The sequence below is a fragment of the Electrona antarctica genome (genome assembly GCF_951216825.1).
Source record: "Electrona antarctica genome assembly, chromosome: 7".
In the NCBI taxonomy this organism is placed as follows: Eukaryota; Metazoa; Chordata; class Actinopteri; order Myctophiformes; family Myctophidae; genus Electrona; species Electrona antarctica.
In genome coordinates, this window is record NC_136812.1 from 46,739,452 (window position 1) to 46,763,011 (window position 23,560).

Sequence of the window (23,560 nt, forward strand, 5' to 3'; positions counted from 1 at the left end):
AAAACTAAATTGCAGTCAATAAAAAGGTTTACAACAGTGCTCGACGACAACTGAAATAGAAAACATTTTATAAGTGAAGCTGGTTAGACTTGAGGTTGTAACCGGTTATAGGAGGAGGTGGGTCGTAGAATGGCAAGATGGAAGAAGTTGAAGACTTTGAGATGTGAACAGAGACACATCAACAGTTTCAACAAATGGACGGACAGACGGGCAGACGGACGGGCAGACAGACAGACAGACAGACAGACAGACAGACAGACAGACAGACAGACAGACATTAGAGCAGAGGACAACCCATCAGTTTCAGTGAGACATCAAAGAGACAGTGTGAGACAGACAGACAAACAAACAAGAGGGAGGATAGGCAGAATAACCCCGCTGTGTTAATTCAGTCAAAATTATCAGTGTTAATTTAACTCTGAGAGGGCGCACACGCACACGCACACACACACACACACACACACACACACACACACACACACACGGTTACATTTGTACCCTCTCAGAGTTAAATAGATGAATGAACCCTAAGGATTTCACTGCGTTGCCATTGGACTATAACCCGTCTAAACGCAAAAATGGCCTTCATATCATAAATGAGGAAAGCAGAGCCTATCTCGGTGGTGCATACCAGCGCTGCTTCGTTATTTTCTATTTGTTATGAATGTTTGCTTGTTAAAACTTAATAAATGAGCCCCTATGGGTGGGAGTGTAGCTGGGCATAGCTTGGCAATAACAGTGCCATGGATAAGTGGCTTGTTTTTCCACCAGGGACCACCAACGCAAAAGAAATGTAGCGATGCCCTTTCCAGTGTTGTAAACCAGTTTGGACAAAACTGTCTCTAAGGACTGGCATATGTTTAAATGAGAGCCGCATAGTAAATGGCCGTTTAACTGTGTAACATCGCATTTAATTTAAGATAGTTGTGATCTAAATAGCTTTTCACCACAATGGTGTATGCCCTGATTTAAATGGGTGACATCAAAGTGAGCGTTGACGGGCATGGGGGGGTTTAAGGTATGACAAACAGCGGCCAGGCATTGGAAGCAGATAGCATGAGAAACGCAGTGTCTTCTTTTTGGTTCTGTTTAAACAAATCCCCCAAGGTGGCCCCCGTGTCCTCAGACTAAAGTCGAAATCAAGCCTTTGGCAGCTCTCCCTGAAGATCTCCTGGAGTGTCTGCTCCTTCCACCATGAGGCCATCACGGCCCTGGGCCTGCCAAGAGCCCCTAGCATGCAGGAACACAGCAGCCTGGAGACTTGTGCAACATCCCATCGCACGGAGCTCACATTCCAACACTCCTCCAAACTCTCGTTTTTTTGTTGTTTTTTGGACACGATTGGGGTCGAACCTGGTTTAATCATCTCAATTCTGATGTGCTCAATCACTTAACACATTTTGGACTGCAAAGGCCGATTCTAAAAATGCTTTCTAAATCCTGACCTGAAGTTTTCTGAAACATTTCAAATATTTATATAGCGGCATCAATTTAATAATTTTTTTTGAATACTGTACAGAACCCCAAAAGGGGTTCACGTCCAGAAGGGTTAACCCATTCTGGACGGGAACCCCTTTTTGGTGTTTTAACTAAGCATTATGTTATACTTTAGCTATTGAAAAATAGCAGATCTACAAGCTCATAGCGCGCCACCGAGTGGCGCGCTACGAGCTTGTAGGTCTGCTATTTTTGAAAAAAATCGTAAAAATGCGGCACAAATCTTTGAATATATTCTTTCGACGTCAGGCCTAAATGGGTTAAAACACCAAAAGGGGTTCCCAGGATTAAAAAAGGACCTAAAAAGGACTGCCAGTAATAGAAACAGCAGTCGGTGAGTCGCAGCTGGGGGGAATTAAAACATATCTGGGATTTCAGAGTTCTGCGCCTCATCATCTAAAAGGCTCGGTACTTCCCAGCCAAACACATTGAAGTAGTGTCAGTGTAATGATCGAGTGAGGCACCCCCCCCCCCCCCCCCCCCCTCAACAACAACTGGGGCAGTAGCTCGATGGCCGCAGAGCCTTTATTTAGTCGTGTCTACCCTGATTTACATTAGCAGCGGCAAATCAAATAGGAGCCATTGGATTTTTTTTTTCCTGATGGTGACGAATGATCGACCTAAAATATCTACCAACTGTGTTGCCCGGGGCCGCCCCGGGCCCTGCTCTTAATTAGCTACATAATTAGACTTTGCTTTAGCGGGTCTCTCGATGGGACCGCGATCAATGGGAAACAAGACGACATATCCCACCACGTTTGTTGTGGCAGAGAGAGCAATTTGGATGGCGCTGCTTCTCCCCTACGCTATATGACACATTTTCTGAGGGCGTTGTAAATCACGCGAAGGCCTCAATTACTGCCGCTTCAGACGTTTAAAAAAAAAAGATATTTGTCACAGATAAATCTTCGCGTTAAATTGGAGATGGTGCACGTTGAAGTGACGCTCTTAAACTATATTGCTTTTGATATGCGAGGCATGATGTAACGCACTGCAAGTTGTTAGCATAAGCAAGCTTTGCTGAAACAAACTTATAGACATTAAAGATGGGTTTAAACATGATGCCCTTAAGCCATTTTGGGCAGGAACCCCTTTTGGTGTTTTTAAACATTATGTTATAATTTAGCTATTGAAAAATAGCAGATCTACAAGCTCGTAGCGCGCCACCGAGTGGCGCGCTACGAGCTTGTAGGTCTGCTATTTTTGAAAAATCGTGAAAATGTGGCACAAATCTTTGATATAATATTCTTTCAGAGTGAACGTTTTTAACTCAAATCTTTGCTTCTGGAGGGTCCCTGAGACAACATATTTTCAGATGTGGGTCGGTGGCCAATTACATATATTTTTGGGGGTCCTTGACATGAAACATTGAGCACCACTGATACAGAAACATGAGTTTTTTTTCAGAAAACTGTCAGGATTTTGAAGACATTTTTTTTTTAAATGTCGACGTCAGGCCGAAACGGATTAAATGCCCTCATAGCTTAAACAAAGACCGAGAGACTGAGCCTTTTTTTGAGAATGTCATCGTTTCCCGTCTGTCGGTTGTCTTCCCGCTCCTTTCTCAGGGACAAACTCAAATGTCAGCGGCGAGGAGAAGAAAGAAGAAGCTGTCCAACTGTCCAACTGCTGAAACAAAACGACCCTGACAACCCACCCCCACACCCCCCCTCATCGGTACTTCAAAGCACGACTGCCACTGACACCATCCTCCAGCTGAAATGAAGTAACCAGGAGGGGTTATTATATGAAGCCACACATGGCCCCGGTTCGACCTTTATGTCCTTACCTGAACGCAGCTGCTTGATGCGCCCGTTGCTGGCGCTGGGGTCGATGGGCAGGAAGTCCTTGAACCAGGTGATCTCGGGGTCGGGGTTGCCGCTGGCGGCGCAGAGCATGGTGGCGGTTCGCGTTCGCTCCACCACCTTCAGCTGGGGGCCCATGTCGATGTTGGGGAAGCCGGACGGCAGCAGGTCCTCTGTGGAGAGGGGAGGGGAGAGGGAGGGAGCACAGGAAAGAGGACACGTTGAAGATGGCCGTCATTTATAATGTTCAATTCAGCGAGTTTTTTTTTTGTGTTTGGCCCCCCAGACCCACCCCGTCTGAAAAGATATCGATGGAACAGATTTTGATGTTGTATTAACACAATAACGGTAGTGAGTCGCACACACCAAGACTTCAGTTCAAAATGTTTATTTCATATTTGAACAGGGACAAACGTTTCGGCTATCCAGCCTTCATCAGTGTGTTCACACTGATGAAGTTTGATATGTTTTGAACGGGTAGCGCACCTACAGTCAGAGCGTGGTGGTCACATGAAGAGATGCTGTATTTCAATTGCTGAAGAAGGAGAACCAAGTCATGTATTCTCATTTATCTGAGATAATGGAAAAACAAGATCATATTGAGAGTGACCGAAGGGACATGATTCATAAATTACAATCCAAAGAGGGAACAAGATATAAGACATACCAAGCCATCAACCCAGATCTATTTATTCACCCACTCGATACCAGCACCAGCAGTACACCTTACATTGAGGACTATTTGAGGATAACCTTTACACGGTTCCGGTTGTCCGCTCATAGACTGCGTGTGGAAATGGGAAGATGGAGCCGCATACCACCTGAACAGCGGTTTTGCCAATGTGAGACTGGTATACAAAACGAACAGCACATACACAAGATATCAGAGTGAAATATGGACATGAGGGTATTGATTTGAGCTCACTCTTTGTGGGCACTAACAGAGACTTTGCGTATGCTACATGCCTGCCTGTCACTTGTGGAGCAATAGAAAGCTCCTGTTGTAAAGGGATTCTGTATTGTGTATTGTATATTTTAATGTATTGTACCTTATAAAGTTTTTGATTCACAGGTTTTTTATTATTGTTTGGACCCAATGTTTTATACATTTGTGTCAATAAAGTAACTAACTAACTAACTAACTATTAACCAAATTTGCTTTTGACAACACCCAGCCTGGGCCGACCTGCACGTTGAAAACCGCAGGCTCAATTGTGATGTTGTCTTTCATGAGGATCATTATGAATTCATCAGATTTGGGTTGAACTCAGAAAGCACTGGTGTCTCAGGACTCAGAAAGAGTCCTTGATTTGTTTTAACCCATTCTGGGCGGGAACCCCTTTTGGTGTTAGCATTATGTTATGCTTTAGCTATTGAAAAATAGCAGATCTACAAGCTCATAGCGCACCACCGAGTGGCGCGCTACGAGCTTGTAGGTCTGATATTTTTGAAAAATCGAAGAACGACTGACATAGAAACATAGCTTTTTCAGAAAACTGTCAGGATGTAGAAGACATTTTTAGAATCTGATCTCAGGTCAAAATGGGTTAATCCCCGCGGCTGTCAGAGACCTGAACGAGGACGAGGTCCAAAGAACAGACGGCTGTCGTGGACAACAAGTCATGAACATTTAATTGTCCTGGGCCATGTGTTACTTTTTCCTTCGTCATGAATAAGATATACGGAACACACAGACATTGTGCTTAGAATGTGTCACAGCAGAGAGAAAATACTGCCCCCCCCCCCTACCCCTCCGCGCACACGCAACAATCCTTATAACTGCCTTACTTTGTAGTTTGTACTGCATTCTTTTCATAACAGTAATACGCAAAAAGCCATTCAACATCATCCATTGTTATTTTCCCAAATCCCTTCAAGGGCGTCAAATGAAAACCTTAAACGCCTGCGATTTCACTTGATCTAATAACACCCGAACATGATGGAAACATCCTTAATCCCAATTTACCTCAGACCTGCCTGTGGTGGATGCACTTCCAGCGTGCAGGATTATTATTGTATTATGAGCTACCTAATGCAGTCAGATAAACAAGTCTGCTGATGGATAAACCTGCTGCATACTAACAGATATACTCCCACTGACAGCTCACACTCCCAGATGTCTGAGACTTCACATTTACAGAGGAAGGAAGCGGTGGTAATTTTCACAGCAAAAGTTTGGTTTTTAGTATTAGTCATAGTCGCTGTGGTGCGTTGTAAATGGTGCATTTATATATAGCGCCTTTATCCAAGGCACTTTACATAGATTGTGCATTACATTCACCCATTCATACACCGATTGCGGCGGAAGCCATGCAAGGTACCAACCAGCACATCGGGAGCAATTTGGGGTTCAGTGTCTTGCCCAAGGACACTTCGACATGTAGACAGGAGGAGCCGGGATTCGAACCGCCGACCCATGGATCATTGGACGACCTGCTCTACCCCCTGAGCCACAGTCGCTATTTTCAGAGCACTACCAAACTAAATAAAATGCCTTGTTCTACTGGATCTATTCTCCACTAGTCCCTCCCTATAACATTTCAGTTCAGTTTGTATTTGTTGACGGAATCGTCACCCGACAGACATTTTCCGTCGACAGAATCAACACTGCAGTCCCACCAACACGTCACACTCGTAGATGCCTGAGACGAGGAAGGAAGGAAGGAAGGAAGGAAGGAAGGAAGGGCCCAGAGAACCATGGGCACCTTCCTCAACGAGTTACTACAAGCCAGAGCAAACAAACCAAAGGCAACACACCTGCCGACTTCATCTCTGCTACTGATGTCGAGCAAACATTTCCTCACATGCTGCTCCCATGTCAAAATATATGTGCACAGGACGGCTGAATTATAGATGAACGCCCATGTACTGCACGCTCTCTGTTGTTGGCGCTCTGCTGCCGGGGACTGTGGGAGTATCGTACTGTACATATCAGGGATGATCTGATACGGATTTTGAACCTTGGTTCGATACCAAGTTTCAAGTTATAAATAAATCTAGGAATGAATCTAATAGTTGAATACATTGCTACAGCCACAATTGTACATGGTACACTAACAGTATTGAAGCAGTAGTGCAACATCAACTTAACCCATTTTGACCTGATATCAGATTCTAAAAATGTCTTCTATATCCTGACAGTTTTCTGAAAAAGCTATGTTTCTATGTCAGTCGTTCTTCGATTTTTCAAAAATTGCAGACCTACAAGCTCGTAGCGCGCCACTCGGTGGCGCGCTATGAGCTTGTAGATCTGCTATTTTTCAATAGCTAAAGCATAACATAATGCTAACACCAAAAGGGGTTCCCGCCCAGAATGGGTTAAACACAAACTATTCGCCGATACCAATACTGGCGTTTTAGGCAGTATCCGAGGTATTTTCGATCAGAACAACACTCGTACAGCTTATTGTCAGCCCAGCAATCTCGTTGGACCAACTGTAGTGGTGGTTCACAAAAACTGTTGGCTATCCACAGGTTATAAACCCAAACGTAACAGTGAGTAAATTGTAAATGTGTGCTATGCACAATATTGATTCCTTCTTATCACACATGTGTTCATGATAACACTTCCACATTTTGTGTGCGTTCATGCGTTCATGCGTGCATGCGTGCGTGGGTGCGTGCGTGCGTGCGTGCGTGCGTGCGTGCGTGCGTGTCTTATAGAAGAACAGACAGTCAGTCTGTAATTTATTTAACCACCTCCTGTTTTCACTTTACACAAAAATATCCTTTCCCGAAAAGACAGCTGAACCAACCCTCTTATAGATGACCTTTGGGCAAGGCAGTTAAAACACGGAGGGGGGAAAACACGATAATCGCACATGATTGGACGAGAGAGAGAAAGAGAGAGAGAGAGAGAGAGAGAGAGAGAGAGAGAGAGAGAGAGAGAGAGAGAGAGAGAGAGAGAGAGAGAGAGAGAGAGAGACGGCACGATGAGGGCCTAATTCACTCAGTGTTCATCAGCATCGCTAAGCGCCGGCACTCTCTCTCCGCCGTGCTTCAGATGAAAAGTGCCCCCGCTATACTTAACGCCTGACCTCGGTCACCCGACACACAATCTAAGCCAGAGTAGTAGTAGTAGTGACTCATTCCTGGCCGAGCGGGAAGCCCTGGGGGTGACCATGCACTGTAAAAAAAAAAGCCGTGCTGTCCCACTGAGTTAAGAGGCCGGGCGGGTAAGAGATCGCTGCTCTTTATCTAGCGCTCAGAGAGAGAGAGAGAGAGACGAGACGAGACAATGACCTCACACCAAGCGTGCAGAGTAGACATCGCGGCGGCTGTCGTGTAGTTGTGGAGGGGGAAAAAAATCGATTCACACCCAGGAATGAATGTATAGGACCCAAAATGGAGGAAAACAGCCACAGGAAACAAGGAATGAACTTAAATAGTCTTTACTTAGAAACCATAAACCCAGGACGGGCAAAAAGGAACAGCAAACAATAATCCAACAACCAAACACAAGACAGACAGAACACAACTTAAATACACATCCAAGTCCAATTACAAACATGGTCTACAGCTGGGTTGCTCGGTTGGAACCGGTCTCTCAATCAGGCCACACAGGGAGGGGAGTAGGAGAATATCACCGGGGAACAAGGGGGGAAACATGAGGGAGGCGACCCAGGCATGGCACGCTTCTGGGCACAGAGCGTGACATTCACTCAAATATCGCAATGTTTAATGCCACAAATGTTCTATTCTAAATCGATTTTAAAGCTCAGAATCAAACTATTTATTTATTTACTGACTGACCATGGTCTCCATGTCCTTGTAACTTAGTGCATTTACTAGAATATATACTTGCTGTCGGACAGAAACCTTGTATCTCCGTATTCTAACTTTGTGTACGTTTTTTTTTAAAACCCAACTTGATTGAACACTAAAGCATCAAAAGTAGCAGATTCACAAGCTCGAGATTTTTATCCCGTCGATCTGTACCTTTGCAGAGAAATCCTGAAAGGTTTTGGATATAATGGGGTTTCCAGACAGAGACAAATCTGTACTTTACTTGAGTATTATTTGTGGATCATAGGCCTACTTATGACTTGTCTCACTCCACTATACATTTCAAAGACACATTTTTTGGGGGGGAAATGTCTTACAATACAGCAATGGACTGATACAAAAAATAAAAATGTACTTAGTCATTTTGTAGGTTTGAACACGTAAGCATTTTTTTTAAAGCCAAGTCCTCATACTTTAACTCAAGTAAACGTGTGACATAGCAACTGTCACTTGCAGTCGAGTCCCATTTGACCAGGACTATCTCTACTCTGACTCGAGTAATGGAGTTACTTCGTCCCGCTACGGTCGATGGCTGCCCTCCATTGAGGGAATAAGGGATGATAGTCAACACAGCATGGGGGGGAGACGATAAAAGCCGCCCGTCTGTCTGCCGAGTCACGCAAACACAGCCGCCCAGACGATAAAAACACGGCCCCAAAGCCGGGGATGAGAAAGCCAGACGAGGGAGAAGACAGCGGTTACCTCACATCGGAGGGGCCGACTCGCAGCGGCGCAGCCATGAATATTTCAACGCTCGCTTCAAAGAAGTCGAGGCGTTTATGCTGTTTTAGGCTTCTCGCTGGATCCTGCCCATCGATTATTCACGACGGCCACTGTATAATCTCTTTGTATCCGAGTCCCACAAGACAGGAGGACTAGCGCTGGCCAGTTTTGAGACGCTAAGGAAAAAAAGTAGACGGAGTGACGTGTGTATACCTTTCTCTCAGCGCCATGTCTATCCGTGATGTGCCTCTGATGTTCTGTCTGTGTGCCAGACAGCCCTGAACTATATGGAGGGAATGAGACAGCCCTGAACTATATGGAGGGAATGAGACAGCCCTGAACTATATGGAGGGAATGAGACAGCCCTGAACTATATGGAGGGAATGAGACAGCCCTGAACTATATGGAGGGAATGCACATGCATAAAGCGAGTGGCAAAGTGAGTTTAAACATTGTTTGAAAAGATGACTTTTCCGTTTGGATGTATGGACTGGCAAGGCCAGAAAGTCGTCTTTTTGCCACTCAGTAGTAGGGTTTAATATTTTCCCGGATTTGTTGGATAGCTAATGCAGAGCCAAACATATGTGTTTACTTCTGCCGTTTTAATATTTAAATGTTATGATGAAAGGCATCAGTTTGTGCGCCTCGAGCTCCACGCAGCTCTGTGTGTGTGTGTGTGTGTGTGTGTGTGTGTGAGACGTGTTTCTGTGTGTGCGCACGCGCGCATGTGCATGTAAAAACCTCATATTATGTCCAAAACAAAAAACTTTTCAGGATTTCAAATTCAAAAATAGCAAAAGTAGCAGATCCATGAGCTCAAAATGCGATTCGTGCCGCATTTCGATCTCCCGGATCTGCCATACTTGTCATGCTTGTGCGTGACGCTGCAGTTTGAAATATAAAATAAAATAAAATAAAATCGGAGGTTTGTGCCCCACAGCGAGGGAGGCTAGATCTGTCCATGCAGGCTCCAGAGTGCCGTGTACATGTGCTCCATGCATGGGTGGCTGTTGAGGACAAGCACTGTCCCACCATGGTCTGTACGCCAACGGAGCTGAAAACACACAACCGAAGCCACACAGTTAAGAGTGCAGTTGAGGCTAATGGAAGCAGGCAGGCGGCAGAGTGGAGGCATCTGCCGGGAGAGGAGGACCTGATAGAGCACGTACGTACGCACTCAGGCACGCACACACGCACAAACTCACGTACACACACACCCCGGACGGACCAGAAAACAAACAAACGCACGAGCGAAACAGTGTTTCGTCGACTAAAACTATGGCGGAAAATGTCCGTCGACTACGTTTTTTTTCACTGACGAAAACTAAATGAAAGCTAAACAAAAACTAAGCTATGATGACGACAACTAAGACTATAAATGTATTGACGATTTCGTCGACAAATATAAACTAGACTGAAATGTCTGGGACTAGTGGAGAAGAGATCCAGTAGAACTAAAAGACAAGTGATTTTATGTTTAGTTGTTCTCTGAAAATAGCAGATCTACAAGCTCACAATACGTCACACTGCACCACGTTGTGAGCTTGTAGATATGCTTGTAGGCTATGTCAACCAAGTGTAAAATCAGATATTAGAAAGCCATCAAGGCCCGCCAAAATACATTTATGTCGGCAAAATCAACTGTCGATTTAGTCGACTAAAATATTTAGTACACTAAAACTAGACTAAAACCTTTCAGATGACTCAAATATGACTTTTATTCAAAAGACTATGACTAAAACTAAACCAAAATTTGCTGCTGAGCAGACTTAACATTAACAAATTAAGCCCTGTGTAACACTTCTTATTCGAAAATAGCCATTCTACAACCTCAAAACACATTGGTATGCTTTAGTTTTTTAGTTTTTTGTATGATACACTTTGAAAATCATTGGGAAATGGGACATTCTGCATTATGATGAATACTTTTCTTTTGTTCAAGGTGCATTTTTTACTGTTACCCGCAACAGACGATTCAAACATGTGCCATTGAGTAGGCCTATTTCTACGCGTCTGAGACACAGCAGTGCAGAATAAACACACCACGCATGGGTTTTGGGTTATTAGCTTCCTCCAGGAATAGAGTGTGATAGCATCAATCCCTACAACTGCCCCGCTGCAAGATTACAGGCCCTGTCGATTAACGCGCCCATGCAAAAATAAATAGATTGCTCACGGAGGGGCTGTTAGTTCAGGGTCACTATTTGTGTATGTGAGCGTGTACGTGTGTGTGTGTGTGTGTGTGTGTGTGTGTGTCGCGCACGCATATTACTATACTTGTGAGGACCTAACGTCCGCCCAAGTATAGTAGACTTTGAGAAATAGACGTTGTGAGGACCATTTTCCTGGTCGTCGCAGGGATCATTCCTGCAAAAAGAAAGTTCTTTATAGAGGTCGGCTGCAATGAAGAAAAAGATTCAGGTTTGGGTTTAGGATTAGGCGTACCCATTTTGACCTGAGATCAGATTCTAAAAATGTCTACATCCTGACAGTTTGAAAAAGCTATGTTTCTATGTCAGTCGTTCTTCGATTTTTCCAAAATAGCAGACCTACAAGCTCGTAGCGCGCCACTCGGTGGCGCGCTATGAGCTTGTAGATCTGCTATTTTTCAATAGCTAAAGCATAACATAATGCTAGCACCAAAAGGGGTTCCCGCCCAAAATGGGTTAAGAGGTTAGATTTAGGGGTCGGAGTTGGAGTCTTCCCTATTTAAAACTCAGTTGTGCGGCAATGTCAGACAAACTGAAACATAGCTGATCTACAGCGTTTTGTGAGCTTGTAGATCTGCTTTGTTTTTCGGCAATTTTCAATGCCTAAAATGTTGATGTCCTCACAAGCATAATAAGCCAAACCTGTGTGTGTGTGTGTGTGTGTGTGTGTGTGTGTGTGTGTGTGTGTGTGTGTGTGTGTGTGTGTGTGTGTGTGTGTGTGTGTGTGTGTGTGTGTGTGTGTGTGCGCGCACGGCGCGGGGCAACCAATGACACAGGCTGATTTCATCACAGAGTTCCCTGGGGCTGTCCAGTTCCCCATGACTGTCCCGGCAATTACATTTCGCTATGATGCATGCTGGTGTTCCTCGGCGATGACAAATTCCGTTCCGAGCGCCGACGGAGTCGCAGCTCCCGCCGCGTGACCTAATCGGTCAGCGGGGCCGTGCGTGTGTCCGCACGTGCGTGCGTCCGCACGTGTGTGTGTCGCCGACGCCGTTCATTCCGAGTGGTGCGGTGCGGTGCTGCTCAGGCTCCAAACTTTCCTTCCATTTAGGGATTTTTAAACCTGGTCCATTTTTTTCTGTCTGGACAAATGGTTGACAAATGGCAAGTTCTGTGTTGTCGTTGTCCGCCACCATCTTGTTTGCACTCAAATGGGTGTAAAGGTCCTTTCAGACGGGCAGCGATGAACGCAGACGTTGTGGCCTGGATCAACGACAGCTCTGCTACAGGTCTGCTCATGAGGGACGAGACAACGCAAGCGTAAAACAAAAAAGCTAAACAGAATCCAGGTCTAGGGAGTTACGGGCGTGTGCGCGAAACGAGCACGCGTGTGACAATTTCACGGGACCGCGCCCGCGTAAATACGCTTGCGTTGTCGCCCCTCGACTTCTCCGTGCATACAGAAAAAACGCAGGTCTCATTGAAAAGGAACTATAGTCAAATTGAGGGGAAAGGTTTCGCAGAAAATAGCAGATCGACAAGCTCACAACGCCTGACCTACTTGTTGTTAACTAGTTGTACGAACGTTTGTTTTCTATTGTTGTATTGTTTATTGGATCTTGTTTAGTCGATACACTTAATTGTTTTAGCTCATGCTCATTTGATTTAGCTATTTTGTCTCATCCGGTTAAGGAAATAGGTAGCTGATATATTGCACTTTTACCTTAGCGCTAGGTATACTCTTGGTTGCTTGTTTTTGCAGAAAATGCACTAAAGACTTCTGGTGATTAGTAGTTTTTGTTCCCTACCTATGTTGAATACACTTATTGTAAGTCGCTTTGGATAAAAGCGTCTGCTAAATGACTGTAATGTAATGTAATGTAATGTAATGCATTGCAACGCAACGCGTTGTGAGCTTGTCGATCTGCTATTTTCTGCGAAAGCTGAACCCCACAATAACAGAAAACAGAAAATACAGTATAGAGCCCTGAGGGACTCCACTCAACCGTATAGACAGGTTTAAGTGGTCAACTGTGGCTTTTCTATTTTTCCTTTCGTCCTTATAGACTGGAAGCCAGTACAGCCTGCGGCGTGTTAGACTGTTATGACTGGAATGTGTGTGACACTCTGAATGTGGTGTTTGTGGGCCATCGGAGCCATTAACATGACAAACTGAACGTCTGAATCCAGCCCGCGATGACAACGACAGATCATGTTGAGTGCTTTACGGGATTGGATAATCGACTCGACTCCCATGTAGTCTGAAACATGCAAATTGACTTTTCAAAACAGAAAACAGAAGGAGGAAATGCTTGTCCGCATGGGTTCAGTCACGATGGCTTTCTCAAAACAGGTGCGCTTCAGTAAAAACAAAAAACAAGTTCTGCTTGTGGTGAGGCAAACTGTATATGGGAGAAAACGAGAGACCCTGTTGCCTTGCTCAATAATACATTCACTATTTTTCCACCCGAAGACAGAGTATTTTCTCTCGCCACAAGCAGAACTTAGTTTTTTTTGCTCGGCTTTGTTTTGTTGTTTTATTGGGTTCCAAGGGAAATGCGTATTGGCTAGAAGTTGGCAGCACCTCACAGGTGGGACCTTATACAGCCACACAAAGCACCATGTGCCCTCGTCACCTGATCTAATCTAAGTGCACAGCAGGTGCACATGGTCTCCGGAGACTGAAGGCCGCTGCTACTACTACTACTACTACTACTACTGCTGGCAGCACTTCATTGGCAAACACCGGCGTCCATGTTGGATAAGTGCCAGTTAACCACTTCTTAAACCCTCTGTTCTTAAGCATAACGCGCCCGAGTTACAGTACAACTGTACGTGGACTGCTTTTCAAGATGTAGACCTGCTTTGGTGTATAGATTCAAAGGAAGTAGTTGTAATTCAAGTACAGTACTCTTAAGACAAGAGGGTTTAAGTGGTTATATGCCCTGGCTATACGAGGGGGAAACGCATTTGGAAGGCCCGCATGGACATGCCTGTATTTGTCAAAGACTGACAAACAGACCACATAATATGAACGTCATATATATATATACATTGTGAGATGTTTGACTGCACTCAAAGTGCAGTCAAACCGTCTCCAAACCCACCGTGTCACTCAGCGGAGCGAGGGCCTGCCTTAGCCCATTTTGGGCGGGAACCCCTTTTGGTGTTAGCATTATGTTATGCTTTAGCTATTGAAAAATAGCAGATCTACAAGCTTGTAGGTCTGCTATTTTTGAAAAACATAGAAACATGTTTTTTTCAGAAAACTGTCAGGATGTATAGAAGACATTTTTAGAATCTGATCTCAGGTCAGAATGGGTTAAGAGGCTAAAGGAAGCCATAAGTCATAGCCAGCCATCTTCCCCAGCATGCGAACCAGATGTCCCAAAAAAGCCACTCTGTTATTGTTGGGGGGGCGGGGTCTTGGGTTTGTCTTGTCAGAGTGTTGCGCGAGCTGTTCCCCGACGCGTCCCATTGATTCGGTAATTGGTTTGGCGCCCTGCAATTACGCGCTGGCATATGCCGAGGACTGACATCTGGGCAGGCCGGCCTGCTCGGACCCACCGCCGGGAGGCATTTAGGGCAGCGGTGACAAAAAGGCTTCGCGATGGAAAAAATGACACGGATGAGGTCATGTTGTCGACGATGTCAGAAGAGAAACCCACACATGTGGTGTTATTATTTTTTTCTGCAGTTGAATGAAAAAAAATGAGTCTGTAGAATGACTTATGATCTTATTAACCCATTTAGACCTGACGTCGAAATTAAACAAAATTACTTCTAAATTCTGACAGTTTTCTGAAATTCCTATGTTTCTGTATCAGTGGTGCTCAATATTTCATGTCAAGGACCCCAAAAAATATATGTATTTGACCTCCGACCCCCATCTGAAAAAATGTTGTTGCAGTGACCCCCCCCCCCCCCCCCCCAGAAGCAAAGATTTGAGTTAAAAACGTTTGTTCTGAAAAAGTATTTTCCAAAAATAGCAGATCTACAAGCTCGTAGCGCGCCACTCGGTGGCGCGCTATGACCTTGTAGATCTGCTATTTTTCAATAGCTAAATTATAACATAATGTTTAAAACACCAAAATGCGTTCCCGCCCCAAAATGGGTTAAAGGTATATTCAGTGATTTGACTTAATTCAAATATCACTTATTTTTTCTTTTCTTTTGTATAAACCTCCCTACTATAGAGTGTGCTGACCATATAAGGAGTTCCTCCCTGTCCCCAGTCAGCCCCTGGGGTCAAAAAACCCTAGTTTCAGTTTTGGTGACGGGTGGCAAAGCCTTCATCCAATCAGGATGAGAGGGGCCTTCCTCCAGTCATGATCGAGCCTTGGTGCACATGCTGTTGGCCTGTTGCACTTCCCCCCACTGTAGAGCGTGCATGTGCACATTTTGTTACCGGGGCGGACTGGGTGGTTTTCCAAATCACCCAAATCACTGAATGCTCCTTTAACCACAAAAGTCACAATTTTACCGTTGTACAATGGTGTCGCGCAAGAACAGCAGATTAACAACTTCAAAACGCTTCACTTTCTCAATGTGTTGTGGACTTGTAGATCTGCTATTGGTCAGATTTGACCTATTATTTGACAAGCCCAATATAGGTGATGCCAGTTTGAAAGTGGCTAAGGCTTTAAGTTAGGTTTAATTTTGGACAGCAGCCCAATTATGTCTCTGTCAGGTGGAAACTGCATTATGTCCAAAACTATTACTTTTCAGGATTCTAAATCCCAAAGTAGAAGATCTACAAGCTTGAAAAGTGTCTATTCTGGCTGTGTTTCGAGCGTGCGGATCTGCGACTTTTGATGCTTTTTGTGTGATGTAAAAGAAGGGCATTCATTTAAAAAGTAAAAATCACACCCGTGTGAAGTGAGTGGCGCTCTTATCATCTTACAACATCACCTAATCATGTTGCTATGATTAGGTGATGTAATGATGATGTAAAACAAACTAAATTATCTTTGTTGTTAGTGGGAGTTTGTGTTAGGGACTAAAGAAACATTAATTTCTCTTCATTGTCAATGGCGTTTTTAAAACCAACATTGACCTAAAAAGCTCTCCTCTCCTATCACTAGATTTCCCCCCCCCCCTCTTGGCTCTCCCCGGGTGCTGTCATTATCCATAATTGTGTTTAATTTCACCGCAGCGTTTAATGGCATTACACAGAGACGACAGGTGCAGAGCTTTTTAATCAGCCTCTGGGTCGGCTTGATCGACACACCAACGGACCCTTAACCCATTCTTGGCGGGAACCCCTTTTGGTGTTTTAAAGCATTATGTCATACTTTAGCTATTGAAAAATAGCAGATTTACAAGCTCATAGCGCGGCACCGAGTGCCGCGCTACGAGCTTGTAGATCTGCTATTTTTGAAAAATCTTTGAACATATATTCTTTCAGAGCGAACGTTTTTAACTCAAATCTTTGCTTCTGAGGGGTTCCATGGCCAATTACATATCATTTTTGGGGTCCTTGACATGAAATATAGAGCACCACTGATACAGAAACATGAGGTATTTCAGAAAACTGTCAGAATTTAGAAGACATTTTTTTAAATGTCGACGTCAGGCCTAAATGGGTTAATCTGCCGACCGCTGGTGTGTAGGCTACCCTGCTGCTGCGCTTGTCCTCTGTGTTGGTTCTGTCCTGTCGCGTGTGACACTGTCCATCGCCCTAAATGATTGACCCATCTCTCCCCCTCCCTGAAACACAACTAATCCCATTTACGATGACCCCCCTCCCCCCTCCCCAACGTGCCAGTGATGTGTAGCACATTGGGTCTGCTCCGGGCCTGCTACTAGAAAAGTTACAATGGTGTCGCACAAGAACAGCAGATTGGTTAGAGCTGTGCCTGTTACGGGTAAAGGGAGACATCCCCTTGGTCGCAGCAGGGGGCATTTTCACATGGCACGCCATCTTGATGGATGCTTTTTATGGATGCTTTTAAGTGCCTCAGAGCCAGAGGACCGTGAGTGGCTAGGTTTCTTTTAGTATATGGATACAAACTGGAACCCCAGGCATTGTCAGCGACATACTCTACCCCCAGAGAGAGAGAGAGAGAGAGAGAGAGAGAGAGAGAGAGAGAGAGAGAGAGAGAGAGAGAGAGAGAGAGAAAAACACACAGAGAAAGAGAGACAACTGGAAAAGGAATACAGATCGACTGCCGCTGGTCTGGTTCGTGTTTCCTGCTCTGAAATGATGAAAATGTGTAAAAAGAAAATGAGTAGTGTGTGTGTTAAGAGACATCCAGCGGGTGGCACTAACAGCTGTCTGTGTATACATGAATTTATTATATTGCATTCATTTTGCAATATATCTCACTGTCGGGCTCCCATTCCTTAGTTTGAGGTTCTTGTATTTTTTTGGTTTCCTCAACAAGTATTGTTGACAATTAAATCTTGATGGACAGCGAGTGTGTGGGCTTGCATGTGTCTCCAGTGTGTGTGTGTGTGTGTGTGTGTGTGTGTGTGTGTGTGTGTGTGTGTGTGTGTGTGTGTGTGTGTGTGTGTGTGTGTGTGTGTGTGTGCGTGACTGACTAAAGCCTGATTCATACTCAGTGGCACGCTGGCGTTGCATGCCGTAAATAGCAGATCTACAAACTCACAACACGTCACATTCGTGATGCGTTGTAAGCGTGTAGATCTGCTCTTCCCCAAGCACGTAAAACAGGCGCGCAACCAAGTACAGCATAAATCAAGCTTATCAGTTCGCCAACACTCTCCAGATCCACCTATGCAATCTCCATCATGCCTTATAGGTCACTGTAATGTCAGAAAGGCATTTTTCTTTTCAGAATAATAATCTCCGGTGGATTCAAACCCTTGACTGGGAGGTGGAGGACGGGCACTTTGCCCCATGCCCCATGCTGTGCCCCCTTAAGACACTTATTTTCAGTCCATCCCTTCATCCTCCTCTCGCTCCCTATTCGGTATGCTTGTATAGGGGGATAAGCTGCAAGCACAAAACCTCTGACAAATCAGAAACCACTGTGTGTACCGTGCGTGCGTGCGTGCGTGCGTGCGTGCGTGCGTGCGTGCGTGCGTACGTGCGTGCGTGCGCTCTAAGTACGTGCATATGCGATGCACGTGCCATCACGCGGCCCCGGGTTTCGGCAAGGCATTTACTATGCATTTAGCGAAGGTCGGAAAAGGGGAGCCTGAACTCTGTATTAATGTCAGCTCATGCTGCAACCTCTCCCCCTCACTGACAGACATCATGTGTTCATAAAATACAGCACTGTTATTATTTGTACCGTAGCTACCCACACATATACTGTAGCACTATATGCTATATCACTGCCTCGGGCAGGCAGGCAGAGCACGCACGCACACCTCTTGCAGGTGCATGCAGCGGTCGCATTCGATTATTCACTAGTCGCAGTATCACCACACGCTGTGGAAGTGCTGTGTCACGTGTGAAAAGTTCCTGATATTCAGAGTTTTAGTACAACAGCAGTGATCATGCAAATAGTCTGCATCCTTCAGACTCACTAAATTGAGAATGGACGCAAATCGTGTCACCCTCCGGGGGTCCTCCTGGGATGCAATGCTGTACTCAGTACTGTACTCGAACGTTGTGAAGTGTAGGACTCATAAAATGTCCCTGGGACCCTTCTAAAAGACCACCCCTGGGTCCCGGGGACCCATTACATTGAAAAGCTATTTACTGCAACAGTATATTGGCATCAAAAGTAGCCAAATTAAAATGCTGTGAGCTCGCGTATCAGCATTTTACTGAGTATAGCTCAGCTTAACCCATTTTGAGCGGGAACCCCTTTTGGTGGTTACATACATTATTATGTTATAATTTAGCTATTGAAAAATAGCAGATCTACAAGCTCGTAGCGCGCCACCGAGTGGCGCGCTACGAGCTTGTAGGTCTGCTATTTTTGAAAAATCGTTAAAATGCCTCACATCTTTCCGAAAATTGTCATTATTTAGCAGACTTTTTTTTCTTTTTTTGACGTCAGGCCTGAATGGGTTAAGTGGTGAATTTACATGTACGGTGCTGCTACCGCTCGACATTCCTTCAACGTAAAAAGCAAAGTGAGTGTGAATCCGTCCTTGGCGGAACTAAACGTGGAGAAGCTGGCGTTCACCACATTATCTGGATCAAACTCCAAGGAAAACGCAGCTCTGCTCGTATCTCTCAGAACTCTCAGTTCTTTCACATCAAAGCTGCGATACTTTTTTTCCCTCTGTTTCTCTGTTCATTTCTTGTTCAGCACTGTAACTTTATTCTCGTATTGTGTCTGTTTTGTGGCTCTTGGGTAACTTTGGTTTTAACCCATTCAGGCCTGACGTCGAAATTAAATCTAAATCATGACAATTTTCTGAAAGATTTGAGGCACATTTTTAACGATTTTTCTAAAATAGCAGACCTACAAGTTCATAGCGCGCCACTCGGTGGCGCGCTATGAGCTTGTAGATCTGCTATTTTTCAATAGCTAAATTATAACATAATGTTTAAAACACCAAAAGGGGTTCCCACCCAGAATGGGTTAATTGCATTCAAATGTCCTTTTTATGGCATTTCTTTTGTAGTGGAGCTGCGTTCCATAACTCTTTTGTGGGTGGAAAACAAAAAAAACTAAAAAAAGTTGAGTGTTAAACTTAACTTTTCAGCATTCCAAAAAACAAAAGTCTGTGTTTCATAGGAGGCTGTGGGCAGTTCAGACACCCGTCCACCAGTGACATCACCGTTAGGGAGATTCTTTTTAGACAAGATTTTTTTATATATACATTTAGATTTTTATTATCGTGAGAACGATGGCTTCCATGCATTTTTGCATTGCAACTTTTCAGCAATCGAAAGCCTGCAGTTTCTATTAGCTTGGATTCCCCATCGATGATGTCACTGGTGGACGGGTCTCTGAACTGCCCACAGCCCTCCTATGAGACACAGACTGAGTAGAATATGAGAACATATGGAGACAAAGCGGTTTCTGCCCGACAACGATATCCTGTGGTCATGTAGGACCACTACTGGTTGACAAGTGATAGTGCATGCAGCTCACAATGCAATATATCCTCCACCCAAACAGGCTTTCCATAAAAAGCTCAGCAGTAGAGAACATGCTGGGTACATGTTATGGATTTACAGTTTCAAATGTTCTTAATATTTTATCCATCCATCCATCCATCCATTCATCCATCTTCAACCGCTTATCCGTACTCCAGTCGCAGGGGCAACAGCTCCACCAGAGAGCTCCAGACTTCCCTCTCCAGAGCAACATTATAGTGACTTCCTCCTGGGGGATCCCGAGGCGTTCCAAGGCCAGTGAGTCGATGTGATCCCACCATCTGCGCCTTGGTCTGCCACCGGGGTCTCCTCCCAGTGGGACCTGCCTCGAGGTCGAGGACCTCCCTAGGGAGACGCTCGAGAGGCATCCTAACCAGATGCCCGAACCACCTAAGCTGGCTCCTTTCAATGCGAAGAAGCAGCGACTCTACTCCGAGTCTCTCTCGTGTGACTGAACTTCTCACCTATATCTCTAAAGGCCAGGCCACCCGTCGGAGAAAATTCATTTCGACCGCTTAATATTGTATGTGAAGCACGAATCGCCTTGCCTTGTTGGCCAACCCTCAGACCCTGTAATGGTCGCTAAAGTGCCAGACCCCACATCATCAGTCATCATCATCATCAGTGACATCATCGATGGTGAATCCAAGCAAATAGAAACGCCAGGCTTTCTTTTCCTGAAAAGTTGCAATACAAAAGTTGAAGCCATCGTTCTCACGATAATACAAATCTAAATATATTTTAAAACAAATCTTGTTTAAAAAAAAATCTGCCTAATGATGATGTCACTGGTGGACGGGTGTCCGAACTGCCCAAAGCCCTCCTATGAGACACAGACTGAGTAGGAGAAAATGGTGGTGTTTTATCATGAACATTAGTGAGGACCAATTATATGAAGAGATGTTGAAAAGTGGTGAAGTGGTCCTTTAAGCACCTACTACAACCCCCAAAAACACAAGACCATACAAGGTAACTGCGACATCGTCTCAGTGTGTGTGTGTGTGTGTGTGTGTGTGTGTGTGTGTGTGCGTGCGTGCGTGCGTGAGTGAGTGCGTGCGAGAGTACGGGACTGCGTCATGGACATTGTCCCCCAGAGGCCATTAGCGTGGCGCAATTACAGCCGCTAATAACAGGCCCGGAGGCCCCCTCGGCGAGGAGTGGCGATTATGAATATGTTTTGGGGCCTGAGTGTCTGACGGATGACGGAGCAGTAATTGCTTTATACTCCGCCAGCGCGGAGATGGCAGGGAGGTGACACGCAGGGCAGGGCAGGGGAGGGAGGAACGGGTTCCAGCGACGCGCGCCGCATACAAATAAATCACTTAAGACGAAAATAATAAAGGATTATGAAAAAAAGAATGAAACGATGACAAGTGCCCGGAGGACGCGGGAGGCATGCTAATCACCCGCACAGCTATAGTGGCCAGACAACAATGGCCACCATGAGCACATTATATACATCACACACAATGTGGTGGGTGTTGATGTTGTTCTGTAGGGGTTGCAACAGTTAGGGCTCTGTTTCCGCCCATGCTAAACCCCTTATCCCTGAACTACTTTGCCATTTTCTACTATTTTGAAAAACATTCTTGAATAGTTCGAATAGTCAATCTACCAGCTAGCTCACGACGTGTCGATGTAGATCGGCTAGTTGAACTACTCAAAAATTATTTCCAAAATAGTAAAAAAAAAAAGCCCATTACGGTATATTGCCTCTGTCTGGTGGTAAACTGTTAGTGGACAAACACACTATAGCAATGAGTGCCATCAGCATATAGAGCTATTTAACACTTATGTTAAGCAAAGAAAATCACAAAACAAGTTATGGAAGTGATAGAATGATGGTGACGAAAACCAGCGATAGTTGCAGCCCTGTTGTTGTTGTTGTTGCTGTTGTTGTTGTTGTCCCTTTCATCTCTCTGTCTCTTCCACTACAAAAGGGCCGGCTGCTATTTCAGGGTAATTTGCTAGTAATGGCTGCTGGTCTTCAGAGCTTCTGGGCAGAGTGGCACAACAACAACTTTGTTGCTGTGTAGGAGGCAGAAACCTCTCATCTCCGTGTGTTGTTCCTAAATCAGCGCCCTACTTGATCATACTACAATTTACAATTTAGGCATTTAGCAGACGCTCTTAATGCAGAGCGATTTACATTAGGCAAGAACAAAAGCATGGGAATACATCACATATATAAAATGCATGTATCATGAAACATGCGTAAGCTAAGAACGTAACTAGAACATATCTATGTATAATGACACTATACATATTAACTATACATATATACTATACTATGCTATACATATGTACTATGATGTGCTATGACTACATACAATGCAATTATTGTGCTGTCTACATGACATGCTATAAGTCTGTTTCAAATGCTATCTAAGTCTAAAAAGTGCTATCTAAGGGGGTAGATAGCACTAGCACTACAGCGCCACACGAAACCATCCAAAGTAGCAGATCTGCACGCTCGAAAACGAGGCGCGACTTATTTTCGAGCTCGTCGGTCTGCTATTTTTTGCATTTCTTTTTTAGTTACAATTTTTGGACATACGAGGTTTCCACCCGACAGCGACGACACCCCACTGACGACTCCGTGGACAAAAGGATGCAGGCGCCAGAGGGACGACAATGGAAGAAAACACGGGGATAGTCAATAGAGAGAAAGCTCCTATATATACACACAGTATGGAGCCTTACATGCCTGTGGTGTATACCCATTGTTAAAGGAATATGTAACTTTGCCCTGTGTTTACATAACACAATAAAACGGACTGCGGACGGGGTTTTTTTTAGATTTTCAATTGGGCCCCCGATCGAGAAAAGGTCGAGAACCGCCATCTTAACCCATTTTGACCTGAGATCAGATTCTAAAAATGTCTTCTACATCCTGACAGTTTTCTGAAAAAGCCATGTTTCTATGTCAGTCGTTCTTCGATTTTTCAAAAATAGCAGACCTACAAGTTCATAGCGCGCCACTCGGTGGCGCGCTATGAGCTTGTAGATCTGCTATTTTTCAATAGCTAAAGCATAACATAATGCTAACACCAAAAGGGGTTCCCTCCCGGAATGGGTTAAGTGACAAATCTGTAAACCTGGGTTTGCTGCCTATGCCTGTTATATCTACAGTCTATAAGACATGATGTGACTCACCATTTTAAATATATCGACTCTGTCGGGTGGAAACCCCAGATGTCCAAAACTGTTACTTTTCAGGATTCAAATTCAAAAATAGAAGATCTGCAAGCTCGAAACGTGTTTTAAGCCGTTAGACGTGCTACACTATTGTTGTGTGATGCTGTAGCATGACCAAGTAGAGTGTTAATTTACCACAAAAACACAAAAAGTCTAATTATGGAGATATGAGTTCTCTTCGTCTTAATCCAGACTATATTCATAGTCTGGATTTTCGGTGGTGAGGTGACCACCGAACTACAACATGACGTCACGAGCCGCGGTGAAGAGCAAACCACCGCCACCGCCCCAGCCCTTCTCTCTGTTTTTACTCACCACCGATCAACGTTATTTCCTCACTTTACCACCGAAAATCCAGACTATGAATGAGC

General features: G+C 44.7%; 1 protein-coding gene across 1 annotated transcript in view; it reads right to left on the reverse strand.

Moving 5' to 3' along the window:
• The window catches only part of ptprsa (protein tyrosine phosphatase receptor type Sa), a 270,699-nt gene that overhangs the window by 127,925 nt on the left and 119,214 nt on the right, over positions 1–23,560 (reverse strand). Inside the window, 1 exon segment of the mRNA XM_079505556.1 lies at positions 3,287–3,475. Coding sequence (XP_079361682.1) covers positions 3,287–3,475 — 189 coding nt within the window.